Genomic DNA, 18,238 nt, shown 5'->3' on the forward strand with positions numbered 1-18,238 from the left:
CTCCAACTGTCTTCATCATTCTGTAACCATAACACATACCAAAAAATGTTGATGACACCTCATTTTAACCCCCGCCCCCTAAATAGAGGCAACCATTTACTGATGTTACGATTTAAAGTTACATAATATACTCAACACATCCTCACAGCTTGGTCAGCGGCAATAAACCTCAAACTACGACTCTTCGTACCCTTCGTGTCAGTGACAGCATGTGAATATACGCTTGTTATAACTGACAAACTAGCCAACAAAAAACCCTCTAAGGGGCAGATCACAGCGACAGTGGACGATTGAAAAACACCCCGATGGAAGAGCAAGTCAGGCAAAACAGCTGATGAGCCAGTGGAGATTCTCTCGGGGAGAAAATGATTCAATGCAGACATGGAGGTCTTGCTGCTGCTTTGCTGTTGGTTGAGGAGGAGGAGGGGAAAATGACATAGTTCATTGACATTAACTATTGCTAATGTCAATGTCCGTTCCAACCACATCTACCGGCATCAAAACAGGAAGACAGTGGTACAGTAGTAAAACCCGCCTCTTGCTTGATTTGATTGGCAGCCTCGGGCGAATGTGACTTTGACCAGACGCTCAAGAGTTCAGAAAATTTGAACTTTTTCAAAAAACTGACAGAAAAACGCGGCACTTGGCGGAAGAAAGGAGCGCGTTTTCCACTTGATACTCTTCAAAAGTAATAGCCTTACTACGTGTACTACCCTGCACTGTTAAAAACTACATTAGTACACTATACAGTGCACTCGAATTAAAGGCAACACATAAAAGATTCCCCACTATGCTTCCTTCTCTCTCTTCTCATTGTTCTTTCAGAAGAAAGAAGAAGAAATCATTTTTATTGTCATATACATTTACACATACACAAAATTTGACTACTGCATTTGACCCATCCCTGTATATAGGGAGCAGTGGGCTGCCATTGATCGGCGCCCGGGGAGCCGGGGGTTCAGTGTATTGCTCAGGTACACTTCGACACGTGACACATCCCAGTCGGGGATCGAACCGTTGACCTTCCGGTTCCCAGACGACCCACTTAACCCAGTGAGCCACGGTCGCCCCCTCCTGTTCCACACTTTCATCCCTCCTTCTCTGCCAGTCATCCCACCATCCTTCATTCCCTCTGCCAAACACACTGTGTGAGAGCCACGCTGCTTTTCCCACGACACCTCAGCACCCTCTAGTGGCCCCAGTCACCATGACAACCTGCTTTTCCCCCAGTGTCTCTTGCGTAACAGGCTGACCTCGCCCTCAGGCATTACCATGGCGACACCAGAATGTGTGTGTGTGTGTGTGTGTATGTGTGTGTGTGTGTGTGTGTATGTATGTGTGTATGTATATATGTGTGTGTGTGTGTGTGTGTGTGTGTGTGTGTGTGTCAGCCTCTCACCTGTCTGGGCTGCTCACTAGCTCTCTGCAGGTCTGCCTTCACCTTGTTGCCGGGGTGACTCGTAACCTTGGTAACGGGCTGTTTAAAGATGGATGCCGTCTGTCTGATTGGCAGGGCTGTGTTCAGGTCCGGTTTACCTCCCTGGATGAGACGGAGACAGAGTCTGTGTGTTGGTGACATGTTTCCTTTCCCCTCGTTCTCAATGTCTTTCTTTTTACCGACCTTCCCTCGTTCACACCCTTCTCTCCTTCCTACCTTCCTTTCCTTGCTCTGTTTTACCTTCCGAATTGAAAGTACTGAGAGTAATCTGTGTGTTTGTGCTTGTTTATGTGTGTGTTAAAGGGTTAACTCTCAGTTGAGGTTTCACAGACAACAGGAAGTGTGTGTACGTGTGTGTGTGTGTGTGTGTGTGTGTGTGTGTGTGTGTGTGTGTGTGTGTGTGTGGGTGTGTGTGTGTGTGTGTGTGTGTGTATGTATGTGTACTCCCAAGTAATGAGTGTGAAGAGCAGCAGCAGAAAGTTACAAACCGTGTCAATAAAGCTCACACACACACACACACACACATTATTTCTGCCCTGCTGAAGGATGTTCATGTTGGTTGCTTGTATTGAAAGCACCATACCTCAACACCTACTGTTCTGGGGGGGCTGATTTGGTTAGTTAGGTTTTAGAATAAAAAGACGTGACAGGAGGGAAAGCGCGGGTGTAAATAATCAAATGAATGGCGATTGAATTCCATCAACACATTATGCTTTTGATGCTGTGACGTTAGTCAAAATGTCTGCTGTGGAAAAGGCCTACTGGTATCGATGGACTTATTTCCCAAATTGTCGAATGATCGCCTTCAAACCAGGACCAAAACCAGCCCAAATTCAACGGGGGGCAGAGTTCTGCGTGAAGCTTTCCACATCGACGTTCAGCAGGCGTCGCCGTTTCACGGTTGAGCTAATGATGACATGTTGTGGTTTTCCTGACAATTGCAGTGTTTTAAAAATAAAAGGTAAAAAAATAGCACCACCTTTTATGGGAGGGCTTTGTGTATAAAGGCAAACAATACAAATGATCTAGGTTTTATATGCAAAGATGTCAAAATAGACACAGTCAGTCACTGTCTACAAAATATCTCACTTTGCGTCGTTAGGAAAGGTATTGAACATGCCATGTACGTTTCTAAACTCTCAGACACTCTACGTTACAGTGCAATATATCGTAAATAGTGCGTATCCAGAGCACCGTCTTTGAATTCCTCCCCATTTTCCAAGGTTCTCTTGAACCAGTTGCACTAAAATCATCAGCTTGATTTTAGTGGAATGTGATAACAAGCAGGCAAACCGGAAACATGCCTCTTGGTGAGCTCTGGTGCGTTTTACTTCTTGTTTTACTTTTGTGTAAAAAAACTGTGGCACAAGTGACGGATGGACATTAAGTCAGTAAACAACATTTGAGCATGGGAGTTCATGTCAATCGCGAGTCTCCAGTCAATGTCCACTTCCTAGCTTTTATGAACTTTCAGCCGTACCTTGGGGTCCTCATCAGCAGCATTTAGCCAACAGTAGCCGACATAAGCTTCTGGTCATAACAGAACAAGTAACCAGCAGGACTTTCCACTGGTCTTAAAAGGTTACTATTGGTCATGATGGTCACATGATAAAAGAGGAAATCTGTGCCTGATGGTCAAACTCTGCTTTTTCCTACTTTCCTTCCTTCACTCCGTTATCTCCCTACTTTCTTCCTTTGTTATTATCTCTGCCAGGAAATAATAAGATTGACTGTGTGTGCGTGAGTGTGCATTTGCGTCTGTCCACCGTTAATCTCGCACACTGCTGTACTAAACTACAGTATACATATTTATATATATATATATATTAGGGGTGTAACAATACACGTATTTGTGAATATTGAACAGCTCGTGGTTACGTACCGAATAATACGTTTGAATCATACTATTGCAATTGGAAAATGCAGAAGCTTAAATTGTGGGAAATATAATGCGCTCAACATGGCAACCCACCCGACGTCACAGACTACGTGCTGTCCGACCATCCCACCAAGAAAAACATTCTAAACGCTACGCTAAACTATCTTCGCAGGAAAACCAACAGCAGCACAGACGCTACAAATTCTCCCTGCAGCGTTTAGGCAGCTGTTCCCTACTGATTCAAACAGGGCTAAAGGTATATTTATAGCCGCGGATATGAGACCCTACTCTGGAGTAGAAAACCAGGCTGCACTAGCATGCTTAATGCTATTGAGAATCAAATGTCCGAAGCCGCGTTCACACTGAGGTATACTCAAGCGATGGTCGAGCATGGCACCCCGCCATCAGCCCGCCATCAGCCCGCCATCAGCCCGCCATCAGCCCGCCATCAGCCCGCCATCAGCCCGCCATCAGCCCGCCATCAGCCCACCATCAGCCCACCATCAGCCCGGTCACATCTCTGAAAACGACGCAGCAAATTTCCAAACAAGCAATATTTGGATAATCTGACCACATATTGGAAATCGAAACGTCTACCTCCTCGTAACATATTAACACTTAATAAAGTTACATTAACAACTGTGAGCCTTGCTTGAAATCGCAAAACTGACGGCCAGTCTCAAGGCCCCCCAATGCAATGCATTGTGGGGCAGTTGAGTCTGCACAGTAAGCTCACGTCACATACAAAGAAATTCTTGCCAATGTATTATACATTTGGACATTTCTCGCGTACACAAAATCCACATAAGTGCGAGTGCTCTACACAAACAATTTGACCTCATACTTAGTGTGACTTAATATGATAGACGAGTATGTTGGTGTGTGATTTTGAACACAGCCACAGTGGGGGCAAACACTTTGCTCACTTTTATTGTTTTGGATGTGTGTTTGGCTATCAGCGAAAATAACTACATAAAACCGCTGAATGCATCGCCACAGCAACAGGTAACGAAAAACACACTGCTGACTGCATCACCGCCACCGCTGAGCAGACACACCTGGAGGAGATCTACACTCTACTGAGTGCACCTTTCTACTTGTCCCTGGTTTTTGTCACTGTGTGTGTTCACGAGAAGTTTATTTTTTCTACACACTCCGTAAGGAGTCAGTGCTGATGTTGTCTTTGGTACAAAGACTGCACGACACAGACACAAAACAACACACAGATGTGCATACACACATAGAGACATGACAGCACAAATTATCTTGACCTCTCACACACACAGTCATACAAACACGCACACACACGGATCTGTGTGGGTGTGGCTTATTATTGCAGTAACACTGGTCTGTCGGCTAGCTTAGCCTAAACCACAGCCACGGAAATTGGAAAGTCAGAGCTACTGATGCTTTTGGGATTTGTTAGTATCAGTTAGTATTGGGCAGGATTTATTCTCTCTTTGTCAGATTTGATCCTGTGTGTGTGTATGTGTGTGGAGGAGAGTGTGTGTCAGCTGACCAAAATTCAATACACCCACAAGGCTAAGACAAGTCAGAGCCAAAACACTCACGAGATCGAGACAAGTCAGAGTCAGAACACTCACGAGATCGAGACATGCCAAAGTCAGAACACTCACGAGATCGAGACATGTCAAAGTCAGAACACTCACGAGATCGAGACATGTCAAAGTCAGAACACTCACGAGATCGAGACATGTCAAAGTCAGAACACTCACGAGATCGAGACATGTCAGAGTCAGAACACTCACGAGATCGAGACATGTCAAAGTCAGAACACTCACGAGATCGAGACATGTCAAAGTCAGAACACTCACGAGATCGAGACATGTCAAAGTCAGAACACTCACGAGATCGAGACATGTCAAAGTCAGAACACTCACGAGATCGAGACATGCCAAAGTCAGAACACTCACAAGATCGAGACATGTCAGAGTCAGAACACTCACGAGATCGAGACATGTCAAAGTCAGAACACTCACGAGATCCAGACATGTCAAAGTCAGAACACTCACGAGATCGAGACATGTCAAAGTCAGAACACACACGAGATTGAGACATGTCAAAGTCAGAACACTCACGAGATCGAGACATGTCAAAGTCAGAACACTCACGAGATCGAGACATGTCAAAGTCAGAACACTCACGAGATCGAGACATGTCAAAGTCAGAACACTCACGAGATCCAGACATGTCAAAGTCAGAACACTCACGAGATCGAGACATGTCAAAGTCAGAACACTCACAAGATCGAGACATGTCAGAGTCAGAACACTCACGAGACCTAAACAGGTCAGAGTCAAAGCACCCACGAGACCTAAACAGGTCGAAGTCAGAACACTCACGAGATCGAGACATGTCAAAGTCAGAACACTCACGAGATCGAGACATGTCAAAGTCAGAACACTCACGAGATCGAGACATGTCAAAGTCAGAACACACACGAGATCCAGACATGTCAAAGTCAGAACACTCACGAGATCCAGACATGCCAAAGTCAGAACACACACGAGATCCAGACATGCCAAAGTCAGAACACTCACGAGATCGAGACATGTCAAAGTCAGAACACTCACGAGATCGAGACATGTCAAAGTCAGAACACTCACGAGATCGAGACATGTCAAAGTCAGAACACTCACGAGATCCAGACATGCCAAAGTCAGAACACTCACGAGATCGAGACATGTCAAAGTCAGAACACTCACGAGATCGAGACATGTCAAAGTCAGAACACTCACAAGATCGAGACATGTCAAAGTCAAAACACCCACGAGACCTAAACAGGTCGAAGTCAGAACACTCACAAGATCGAGACATGTCAAAGTCAGAACACACACGAGATCCAGACATGCCAAAGTCAAAACACTCACGAGATCGAGACAAGTCAGAGTCAGAACACACACGAGACCTAAACAGGTTGAAGTCAGAACACTCACAAGATCGAGACAGGTCAGAGTCAAAACACCCACGAGACATAAACAGGTCAGAGATCATAGACTGGATTTGAGTACTACAGCCCTGGTACTGTCACATGAATGATGAGAGAAGTGGACAGACAGAAAGTTCAGCAGTCAGTGGATTTCACCCACACCTCACACTCTTCCTCTGTGGTAAATGAGTGCTTGTCAACTGACTTGCTGGACTGTCAACCTGTTGCAGGACAAACTGTGTTAATCTGATAATCTGACAACACAACCACAGCCACCTCCCCCACAGTGATTCATCAGTGTTACCTTGGCCAAACTGAGCGGGTCGTGTCGGAGTCTCTGTTTGTTCTTATGCAGTTTTCCGGGCATCATCTTCCCCGTCCGGAAGTCGAAACATCCCAGATCCACTTTGTTTCCAAGGTAACGGGACAACTGAGGCTTACTCCGGAACTTCTTTCCTGAAGGACTGAAAGAAGGAAGAAAGGAAGGAAGTAGGAGAGAGTCAGACAGAGAAAGATAGTGTGATTAAAGATATTAATATCTGAAAGATAATTTGCATTATTTTAATTGTCAGGAATTAAAGTTATCTTAACTCACATTGTGACTAGTCAGAACAAAAGTGGAGCTTGAATTTGAGACTGAATTAGAGAAGTGTCTTCGGAGTAGTCGTATTATCAGTGAGAGAGGTATCTGGAATTCATGTTTCACACGGACCAAACTGAACTGTCGAAATCTCTACAGTCTCATTTTATTATCAAATCATCAGCTTTACTCTTCATACAGCATGGAATTTACGTCCCTCATTATCAATGATGCCATCTTCACTTGTCTGATGGTGCGACCACAGAAATGCGTCCCACAGCACCTGAACGCAGCTCGAGACGTTAGGCCTTTCTCAATCTGCGTTCTCATCAGTCCGCATGTCACATTTAGTCAAGTACTATCCAACCACCCAGACGTTCATGCTCCACCAGCTAACCTGGATCTGTACAACAATAACGTTTGTTTACCAGCACCTCTTTATATATATATATATATATATATATATATATATATATATATATATATATATATATATATATATATATATGTAAACTTAGTACAGTATCAAAAGGAAAGCTCAGAATCACTCAGCGTACTGTCAGTTATGACATAACATCTGACCCCTGCAGGGACTGTGAGGGCCCTCATTGACATAATGAATCCCCTCGCCTCTAACCTCAGTCTTATTGTAACCTTAAGTCTCAAACTAAACCTTAAACGGCTTTTACACACCAGGGGCATGACAAATAACCGACACAAAAATACAAAATACTTCCGAATGATGTATGTTTCGAACTTCGTAATTTTGGTTCCGACTACGGAGTCTTGTTTTTTGTTGTTTTATAAATATAGGCGCAACTCAACTCCATACAACTTGATTGGTTCATGCCTTTATTCACAATGTAAAGGCTCAGACAATTGTCCATGTTCAAAAACATATATATAACATGGCTTTTTCAAGGCGTAATGTCAGCATTTTGTGTGAAAGTATTCATGACAAAAACATCAGTTTGAATATATTGAAGTGCGAATTAATCGATCAAACCCCCCCCCCCCTTTCAAAAAATGTCCTCACTTTCCCAAAACGTCCTGAAAGGTCCTAAAGGGTAATTGGTCCTCACATAGACTGAAGTAAAAGAGCAGACACACAGTCGCTCAGCTGCGTCTGACATGTAGGTCAGCAGCAACAAAGCAGAGATCAGAAGCTGTGTGTGTGTGTGTGTGTGTGTGTCTGACAGTATCACAGATATTGTGTTTCATCTTGCTACAGCTCTTTACAGAAGCTTTAGGCCACTATAACGGAGTGAAATAGTCAAAACAGACAATGTACCCGAGTATTCTAATGTGAAAGAACTAAAAATAAAACGTGGGTTCTAAATAATTTCCTGTTAATTAAGCAGCATGGGTTTGTAGAGATGGAGCTGTTACTGCTCTTCCAGTAAGACGATCTGCTGACTGGTTTCCTAACTGGAACCGATGAGTCACGTCACACAGTAAACTGAAAGCAAAGGCAGGCCTCAGCTCCGGACGGCAGATCTCCTCTGTGTTAAAGGCTTCAGGGTGTGACGGAGCCCGCCGATAAACAGGAAGTGAGCTGCCGACGGCTGCGCGGGCGTCACGGCCTGACCACAGACCTGCACTGTAGGAGAGACATCATTTCCTCTGCCATCTTGTGCAGCTGTAGCTGGTGAAGCTACGGAAACGGGAAAATGAAACAACCTCAGACTGAACTTGGGTCTACTTTAGAAGAAGAGTTGAGCTTAAATGTGATGGGGATGGAGGCGGAGGAACACAGGGACAGGCGGGAGCTCTTGATCATCTGAATGCACTCATTGTTGGTGTTGTCAGGCGAAATGTAATGTGCAGGAAAAGTGCGTGAAGGACGAAACAGAGCTGACGCAGCAACTTACTCATTACTGATTTTCTTTTCTTTTTTTGGATTGCGCTTCCATAGAGTTGGGGGACTTGTGAGAGAGAGATTGATTGACAAAAAAAATAAAAAAAGGTCAGAATTTCGGCAGGAGGGGCTGAGATAGATATCCTGACTGTTTGTAATACGTATTGCAAGTGACATTAAGGTTTGCTTACATTGCTAAATGCAATCTTTTCATTGTGATATTTTTTGCTTAAAAACAAGAAAAAGAAGGCTGTAAATAGGGTGGACAAAATAATAGAAACACATAAGTATGACACCATACCCACAGCCTCTACTAACTACAGCCTCTGAAACGACCATACAGTTAAATCAACACCTCGCTCCCAACAAAGAAATCTTCTTCTTCAAAAAAAAAAGTGTACTGCATGTCACGGTTACGCTACATCTGAGTTAATAATTGAGGACTATGACTGTCAAAGCATCCTAAAGGACGTAGTTGAGGACTGTTTGTGTCTCTTCATTTTGAAACAGGAACAGCCAATGGGGAAACTGCCAACACTCGACCGACCAATGGTGTTACTTCATCGTCGCTGAGGAAGTCTGGTACATACTTTCACTTTTACAGGGCTAGCCCCGCTAGCTAAAGGGGCTAATGTATTCAGAATCAGAATATTTGTAGTAGTAACAATACCAAAAAAGAAAAATGAATTACTTTAAGTTAATACTTTAATTAAGCTATAATGCTTGTGCTATGCAATAAGCTACATGTATTGGTATTCTGTAATACACTCTCTATAAAGTAGTTCTCATAGGTGGCAGAGTCCGCCACTCACAATGCTAACTGTTGACTTACTCCTTTAACAAAACAGCAGGAGTTGCTATCAATACAATCGATTACTATGAAACAATTTGTTGATTCCATCGACAGTCCATCTAATCATTTAGCACAGCCCCACTAGAGTAGCAACCATTTGATTTTTGATTGATATTTTATTTATCTTGTACGTGGCATTCACAGAGTGGTCTGTACCAATAGAGGCGAGATATCAAAAGTCAAAGGGGGCATACGTTGTTTAATAAACCCAACACATGACACTGGAACAAGAGTGGTGCATCATAAATATAGTGTCCATAAGTGGCATATGATCAATAGATCAGCGGAGGAATACCAGGGACTTTTACATGACACTTGTGCATCACATCATGAGCCAGCTCATCCACTCTCAGCTCACTTTTAGGGCCAATAAAGAAATAAGTGACTTATGATGGAAAATGAAACTTACTATGGCCTTAATAAACACTCAAATCAAAAGTGAAAAATCCAATCCATTATTTTTTTGGTGGGACTCATGACCTCAGTAGTTCAAATCGAACCGCCAGTGTGTTCAAACCCCGCACAGGAATAGTATTTAAATATGTATGGGATGTTAGAGAGTAACAGGAACAGGAACGTGTCATAATGCGCGCTACATTCTAACTCCTCTCTGACAGCAACTAAGTCATCTCACACTTTCTGATCAACTTGTGTCGGCGCACGTATCGCGCGTTCACAACCGACGCTGACAGTCAAGAGTTAGGACCATTAACCGCGGGGGTCGACCGATCGATCACCGGTTTACCGCCACCGATCGGTGGCTGATCGATGAGTTGGCTACCTGTAGTAGTAGACGTCGCTCTTTCCAGCGCTCAGTCCGGACTTCCTGATCACTTCTTCTTTCTTCCAGCCGGGAGGCAGAGCGGGGCAGTCCGACCTCTTCTTCTCCATCATCGCGCACTTATCTATCCCGCGGTTGCGCTCCGATCGGACCGATCGATCGCTCGGTACACACCGATAAAGGGACCCTCCAGACGAGCAGCGTGGTTGTAAACCCCTAGCGGGAGCAGCAGCCCTGGCGGACCGACGTCACGGGCGTTACGTTAACGGCGGCTCTCCCTCCCTCCGCCCCGGCTGTTTATGCCGCTTATTTCGGGTTAAGGACAAATAAAAAAGTGTCCCGATTCAGAGCGCGAGCTGGGATGTCTCGGGTTAAACTGCCTTCAGCTCCGGATTTAGTTCTATTTAGCCCAACTTCTACCTCCGGAGGGAACCAACCGATGATCTGAACTGAACTGGACCAACGGCAGGCTGTGACGTCTGCGAGATCACACACACACACACACACACACACGCACACACACACACACAGGCGCGCTCTCAGAGATCGTCTATTGAGACAAATGAATGACTCAGTGGGAAAATAACTACCCATTAAAGGGCCAGTGTGTAGCCATTTGTTTCCCCGTTTATCTTAATTCAAATCATAAGTCAAGGAAGGATCGGCTATGTTGTTATTAAATTGGTTTATATAAAATTAGAAATTAAAAAAATTCTATAAAATCGATAAAAAACGAATTGCAAATATGAATAAATAGCCCACATAAACAGAGTAGACTACAACAATTATATGTTATTTTTTTAAGAACAAGATAATATGTTGTTCTTATCTTTGTAATACATCACACTTGGACATGCATGTGTTGACCAGGCAGCAACCTCCGGTTCTGCCGAGTGAAGCCAATGCTGAAGTGCCTTAATATAAACTTGCATTCTCTCTACTGACCAGCAGGGGGCGACTCCTCTGGTTGTATAGAAGTCTATGACGAAATGACTCTACTTCTCTCTTGATTTATTACCTCAGTAAACATTGTAAACATGAGTTTATGGTCTCAATCTCTAGTTTCAAGTCTTCTTCAATACAGCATGATGTTCATTTAGTAAATTATGTTCCATTTACAGTCAAACAGACCATAAAGCAGAGTATGATTTAGGGCAGGCTTACTGTGATTGACAGGTTGCTGCCGCTACCAGAGCCTTACACGTCACTCCTCCAGATTCCAAATATGTCAACTTCTGCATAAAAAATGATATGGCGATGGCAGTATCGAAGAGGGCGACGGCGAAATCTCCAAACTTGAGGCTTCAAAGTGGTGCTCCACAAACCAATCTCACAATGACTACATCCACTATTTTATACACAGTCTATGGCAGGGGTGGGCAACTATTTTTCCCAAGGGGCCACATGAGAAACAGGGACTGTTGTGGAGGGCCGGACCAATAGACTGAACTCAATCCTGCTCAATATTATTCCACCTCTTTAATAAAAGCAGTATGTTGTATGGTTTTTAGAAGCTGCGAGTGGTAAGAGTAAATGTTATGATCAGTGGTGGAATGGAACTAAGTATATTTGCTTAAGTACTGTACTTATGTACAAATTCAAGGTTCTTTACTTGAGTATTTGTATTTTATTTAACTTCGTACTTCTACTCCACTACATCTCAGATGGAAATATTGTACTTTTTACTCCACTACATTTGTCTAACAGCTTTAGTTACTTTGCACATTATAATTTTTCAAACCTTTCCTAACTACCCAAACTGAACAACAGAGTATAAAGGAGTTAAAATGAGCTCCACCTAAAACATCTGCAGCAGGAATAATGATCCAAACAAATATACATTTGTAATATTCATATATAATAGTAGAACACTGACAGGGATCATGTTTTAGCAAAATATGTACTTTTATTTCTATAACTATTACTGTACAAATGACCTCTTTCTGTTTTTCAGTTCAGTGCGAGAAACCTAGTCTTTGAACGAGTGACTGAAGTCAGGCTGAATGTGTGAGGTGAGATGTGAAGGACAGCTGACAGCTGATGTCAGTGAGAGAGGATCTGGATCTGTTCAACTTCATCACAGAGAATGTTTGTTCACAGATGTAGGTCGATCCAAAGAGAACCAACATCTTCTGAGCATGCCTCCTCATGTGTTTAAAGTTCTCTTCTTTGAGAGAAGAAGAAAACTCCAGCAGTGACACTGACTAAAGTGCTCTGCAGGACTGCATCAGACTGCAGGTCAATGAGTTGGAGCTGAACATCACTGGGAGCATTATCCACACTGCACGTGAAGGAGAAGACATCATGTTTCACTCTCAACTCTTTTGAAGTCTTGAAATGGCCTTGAAAACTCACCATGCAGTGCCCCTAACATGGATGAGTACTTGTGGAGATGTTCAACTGATGGTGTGGCGTCTTTCAGGGTTTGCAGATGGGTGAGAGTGTTGCCTGCATCTGGCTTGAAAGAAACTGCAACTTTGTCATGAAAGCCTTCACCAGGCTGCATGGCATGTGCAAAGAGGCCCTTGCCTTGCAGTTTGGTATTCAGATCAGTCATTACTGCAGTCCAGTGGTGGGCCGTCAGGGCCAGCTAAGCCTTCTCTGCTGGACTAAACACAATCACAAAGTTATAGCTATTTTATAATTTAATAACAATAAAGATTCAGCCCTATTTCTCTATGCTATGCTAACCTGAGAACGCCGAATGTTCCCGGCGTTCCGAACGTCAAAACGCCAAACGTTGGGAAGGCCGGCCCCAGCTGTTTTTTGTTATTGTTCCGGGTTCAGAAGGTCACACATCCCGTTGTCTGTTACATCAGAATCAGCTTTATTGGCCATGTATGCGTACATGGAATATGTCTCCGGTTTTCAATCCGCTCTCAATGTACATACAATACACTATTTTACAATAAACAAGGAAAAATATATAAGAATAAAGGGCAGCAAAAAAGTAGAACAGATGTAGTATAAACTAGAAAATTACGAAAGAAATTTTGACAGTGTGGCTTCTACTGCCCGAAGAAATCACAATATATACACATGCCAATGAGACAGGCATGGATGCAGGCCGGATGTGGCCCGCGGGCCGTACAATGCCCAGGTCTGGTCTATGGTCTTCATGGTCTATGGTCTTCTATGACGGAAAGCTCTGGTGCTGAGAAAAGCTGATGCGGAAAACTGCAGTTCTTCAAATGGCCATTTTTGAGGCTGGCGAGTGACTCAACCCATAGACCGCCATGTTAAAATGCCCAACTTAACTTCAGATAATAATAATCATGTTTACATTCTGGTATCTATAGATAATGTCACCGGGACACTGTCTGACAACTGTAGATTATTTTAAGGCTTAAAGTAAGGCATAATTAAGGGCGTGGCCGCTTTGAGTGACAGGTGAGGCTGTCTCAGGTTGCTAGCTGCTAGCTGTCTGCTCTGCTGGGTCAAGCAGGCCCGCCTCAACGATCCAACCATTTGCCCATTTTTGGATTTAGTCAGGAGTTAGTCTGTGTAGGAGCTACCCACTTTGAGCTTCACAAAGGGCTCTTAGGAACCATATATGGGTGATGTCACGGAGACTACGTCCATATTTCATGCAGTATATGGTTTGCACTTGCTGTTTTTTTTGCCAAATACTGTTAGTAACATAGGAAGAAAATTCTTAAGACAAAAAAAGAAGTTGAACTGATAAAAAAGTCATATAAAGTCAAATAATACATGTAAACATCCGTGGAATTACTGGAGATTCTAGTTCAAGGTGTGCTCACCTTTAACCGTGCAGTGAAACTCCATAGGAGAGGCAAACGAGCCGTTGCGCCAACGTGGATTTTGTACACTGCTGCAGGGGATATTTCTTTCCAAGGTTTGCTCACTGTGTAACAAACTGGACGAAGTTCAGCTACTGGGGAAAAACAGACACTTTTCTTCATCCTCTGGTTTGTGGTTCACCCTTTTACTCCCCCTGTGAGTTCGCTTCATTCATGCTGGTCGGTACATTCCACCAGAGGGTAATGCGCAGGATACAGCGGACGCTCACCGACCAGATACTGTCTGTGGAGCGGACCAACCCGGACTCTTTAGTTATTGTCCATGGTAACTTTAACAAAGAAGTCCTCATATACAGACAGTTTAGTGAATGCTCAACCAGAGAGGAGAACATTTTAGGCCACTGTTACGCCACAATAAGCGAGACCTATCACATCGTCCCTCGTGCTGCACTGGGACACTCTGACCACGTCTTGGTCCATCTGATTCCTGCATACAGGCAGAAATGAAAGCTCTGTAAGCCTGTTGTCAGACAATCAAAGCAGTGGACCAGTGATGGAGGATCTTCGAGCGTGCTTGGACTGTACAGATGGGATGTTTTCAGGACTGCTACCAACACTCTGGATGAGGACACTGAGGCTGTGACGAAAAGTACTCTGAGAAACTGCAACACCAGCTCTCAGCAAGTGACTCTGCTTCTGTCCGGAGAGGCTTCAGACAGATCAACTACAAGCATAAAGCCCCCTTCCAAGAATGACCTTCGCCTGGCAAACGAGCTGGACGAGTTTTAGTGTCGCTTTGAATGACAATGGGACCGTCCCGACCCCATCCCCCATGACCCCATCCACCCATCCACCAGCTCCAGACCACCAGGTCCCCCTTCCGCCAGCTCAGCAGGGGCCCATGCCTCACAACCACCCATCCCAGAGCCCCCCCAGCCCCCACCACAATGATGACTCTCTCTATTCTGGAGAGAGACGTCAACAGGCTGTTTAAATGTCAGAACCCTGCAAAGCAGCTGGCCCAGACTCTGTCTCTCCCTCCACCCTGAAGCTCTGTACTGGTCAGCTGGGGAAACATGTCTCAGTCTCTCGGACCATCAGCACCAGTTCCCCCAAAGGCTGCGTTTTTTCCCCTCTTCTCTTCTCCCTGTATACCAGCAGCTGCACCGCCAGTCACCAGTCCATCAAGCTCCTCAAGTTCACAGATGACACCACCCTCATTGGACTCATCTCTGAGGATGAGTGCTAAGTCTGAGTTAATTGGGAGCTTAACATGAGCTCCATCACAAAGGCAGTTCAACCTGCCAAAGATAATGATGGTGCACTTCTACACTGCCATCATTGAGTCCATCCTCTCCTCCTCCATCCCCGTCAGCGTATCATTCGCTCTGCTGAGAGGGGGATTGGCTGCAATCTGCTGTCCCTCCACGACTTGTTCGCCTCCAGAACCCTGAGACGGGCAAGAAAGATTGTAGCCGACACCTCTCACCATGGACACAAACTCTGTGAGTCCCTTCCCTCTGTCAGGAGGCTGCGGTCCATCAGGACCAAGACCTCACGCCACAAAAACAATTCCTGCCCTTCTGCAGTTGGGTTAATCAATAAAGCCCGGGACCCCCGCTGACTCTGACACTTACATCCCCAGGACAATTTGTTATTGTTACACACCCTTGAACATTTTTTCCTGTATTAACATACACATGATACTTTAATAATATATTTTTTTAACGTACACTTATTTGTTTAGCATATTTTACTGTAAATGTTCCTATTTTCTATTTTTAAATCATGATTTATACGATTGCACTTTGTTTACTGTTACGCACCCATCATCTAGCCGAATTCCTTGTGTGTGTAACATTGCTGATTCTGAAACTGGCCATTTATTAAGAAGAAAATATAAATTATGAATTAATTAAACAATACAGTACAACAAATTTTACTCATGTCAGGTACATGCACATAACCTATCGCTGCTTTTCATGGCGAGGCTGCTCTGATGGGAGAACTCCTTGTGACAGTGTCTGTTGTGTTACCGGGGCCTCGACTTCGAGGCGGAGTGAGACCTCCCTGCATTCTTCTACCCCCCCCCCCCCCCCCCCCCACACACACACACCTCTCTGCCCCTCTCACAGGCTCTGAAGGGGCCTGATGCAACCAAGAACACTGGAGGGAGGGACCATGGATCGTGGAAGTGGACATTGTGCCGGAAGTTTTGAATTGTTTTCTATTGCTGAGCTGGTTTTTGACTTTGATTAAACAACTTTGACTTTGTATTCATGGACACAGGGACGTAATAGTTATAGGACAGGGTACTGGGGAACATTGGGTACAGGGATATTAACCACTGTAGGTCAGGATGTTCTTACATTTCCTTACAAACTCTGACAGTATGGCAGGGAGGGAGACAGATGGTGAGAGCAACACCATGGATGCTCGTGAGGAAGAGGGGAAGTGATAAGAGGAGGGAAACTGTGGTGATGAGAGGAGGGAAACTGTAGTGATGAGAGGAGGGAAACTGTGGTGATGAGAGGAGGGAAACTGTAGTGATGAGAGGAGGGAAACTGTGGTGATGAGAGGAGGGAAACTGTGGTGATGAGAGGAGGGAAACTAGTGATGAGAGGAGGGAAACTGTAGTGATGAGAGGAGGGAAACTGTGGTGATGAGAGGAGGGAAACTGTGATGATGAGAGGAGGGAGACTGTGATGATGAGAGGAGGGAAACTGTGGTGATGAGAGGAGGGAGACTGTGGTGATGAGAGGAGGGAAACTGTGGTGATGAGAGGAGGGAGACTGTGGTGATGAGAGGAGGGAAACTGTGGTGATGAGAGGAGGGAGACTGTGGTGATGAGAGGAGGGAAACTGTGGTGATGAGAGGAGGGAAACTGTGGTGATGAGAGGAGGGAAACTGTGGTGATGAGAGGAGGGAAACTGTAGTGATGAGAGGAGGGAAACTGTGATGATGAGAGGAGGGAGACTGTGATGATGAGAGGAGGGAAACTGTGGTGATGAGAGGAGGGAAACTGTGGTGATGAGAGGAGGGAGACTGTGGTGATGAGAGGAGGGAAACTGTGGTGATGAGAGGAGGGAGACTGTGGTGATGAGAGGAGGGAAACTGTGGTGATGAGAGGAGGGAGACTGTGGTGATGAGAGGAGGGAAACTGTGGTGATGAGAGGAGGGAAACTGTGGTGATGAGAGGAGGGAAACTGTAGTGATGAGAGGAGGGAAACTGTGATGATGAGAGGAGGGAGACTGTGATGATGAGAGGAGGGAAACTGTGGTGATGAGAGGAGGGAAACTGTGGTGATGAGAGGAGGGAGACTGTGGTGATGAGAGGAGGGAAACTGTAGTGATGAGAGGAGGGAAACTGTGATGATGAGAGGAGGGAGACTGTGATGATGAGAGGAGGGAAACTGTGGTGATGAGAGGAGGGAAACTGTGGTGATGAGAGGAGGGAAACTGTGGTGATGAGAGGAGGGAAACTGTGGTGATGAGAGGAGGGAAACTGTGGTGATGAGAGGAGGGAGACTGTGGTGATGAGAGGAGGGAAACTGTGGTGATGAGAGGAGGGAAACTGTAGCGATGAGAGGAGGGAAACTGTGGTGATGAGAGGAGGGAAACTGTGGTGATGAGAGGAGGGAAACTGTGGTGATGAGAGGAGGGAGACTGTGGTGATGAGAGGAGGGAAACTGTAGTGATGAGAGGAGGGGAACTGTGATGATGAGAGGAGGGAGACTGTGGTGATGAGAGGAGGGAAACTGTGATGATGAGAGGAGGGAGACTGTGATGATGAGAGGAGGGAAACTGTGGCGATGAGAGGAGGGAAACTGTGGCGATGAGAGGAGGGAAACTGTGGCGATGAGAGGAGGGAAACTGTAGTGATGAGAGGAGGGAAACTGTAGTGATGAGAGGAGGGAAACTGTGATGATGAGAGGAGGGAAACTGTGGTGATGAGAGGAGGGAGACTGTGGTGATGAGAGGAGGGAAACTGTGGTGATGAGAGGAGGGAGACTGTGGTGATGAGAGGAGGGAAACTGTGGTGATGAGAGGAGGGAGACTGTGGTGATGAGAGGAGGGAAACTGTGGTGATGAGAGGAGGGAAACTGTGGTGATGAGAGGAGGGAAACTGTGGTGATGA

The 18,238-nt window shown here is 45.0% G+C and overlaps 1 protein-coding gene across 3 annotated transcripts in view; it reads right to left on the minus strand.

Annotated features, from left to right (window-relative positions):
• The window catches only part of mbd2 (methyl-CpG binding domain protein 2), a 28,539-nt gene extending 17,797 nt beyond the window's left edge, over window positions 1-10,742 (minus strand). Inside the window, exons 1-4 of one of the 3 annotated variants that reach the window (XM_079289239.1) lie at window positions 10,340-10,742; window positions 8,719-8,772; window positions 6,572-6,731; window positions 1,400-1,540 (exon numbers count right to left, since the gene is read on the minus strand). In XM_079289239.1, coding sequence (XP_079145365.1) covers window positions 1,400-1,540; window positions 6,572-6,731; window positions 8,719-8,772; window positions 10,340-10,452 — 468 coding nt within the window. In that variant the 5' untranslated portion in view covers window positions 10,453-10,742. The remainder of the gene's footprint in view (window positions 1-1,399; window positions 1,541-6,571; window positions 6,732-8,718; window positions 8,773-10,339) is intronic. The other 2 variants (XM_079289240.1, XM_079289241.1) reach the window with 2 other exon arrangements.
• Between the last annotated feature and the right edge of the window lie 7,496 nt (window positions 10,743-18,238).

Source organism: Melanostigma gelatinosum, assembly GCF_949748355.1.
Source record: "Melanostigma gelatinosum genome assembly, chromosome: 18".
Classification (NCBI taxonomy): Eukaryota; Metazoa; Chordata; class Actinopteri; order Perciformes; family Zoarcidae; genus Melanostigma; species Melanostigma gelatinosum.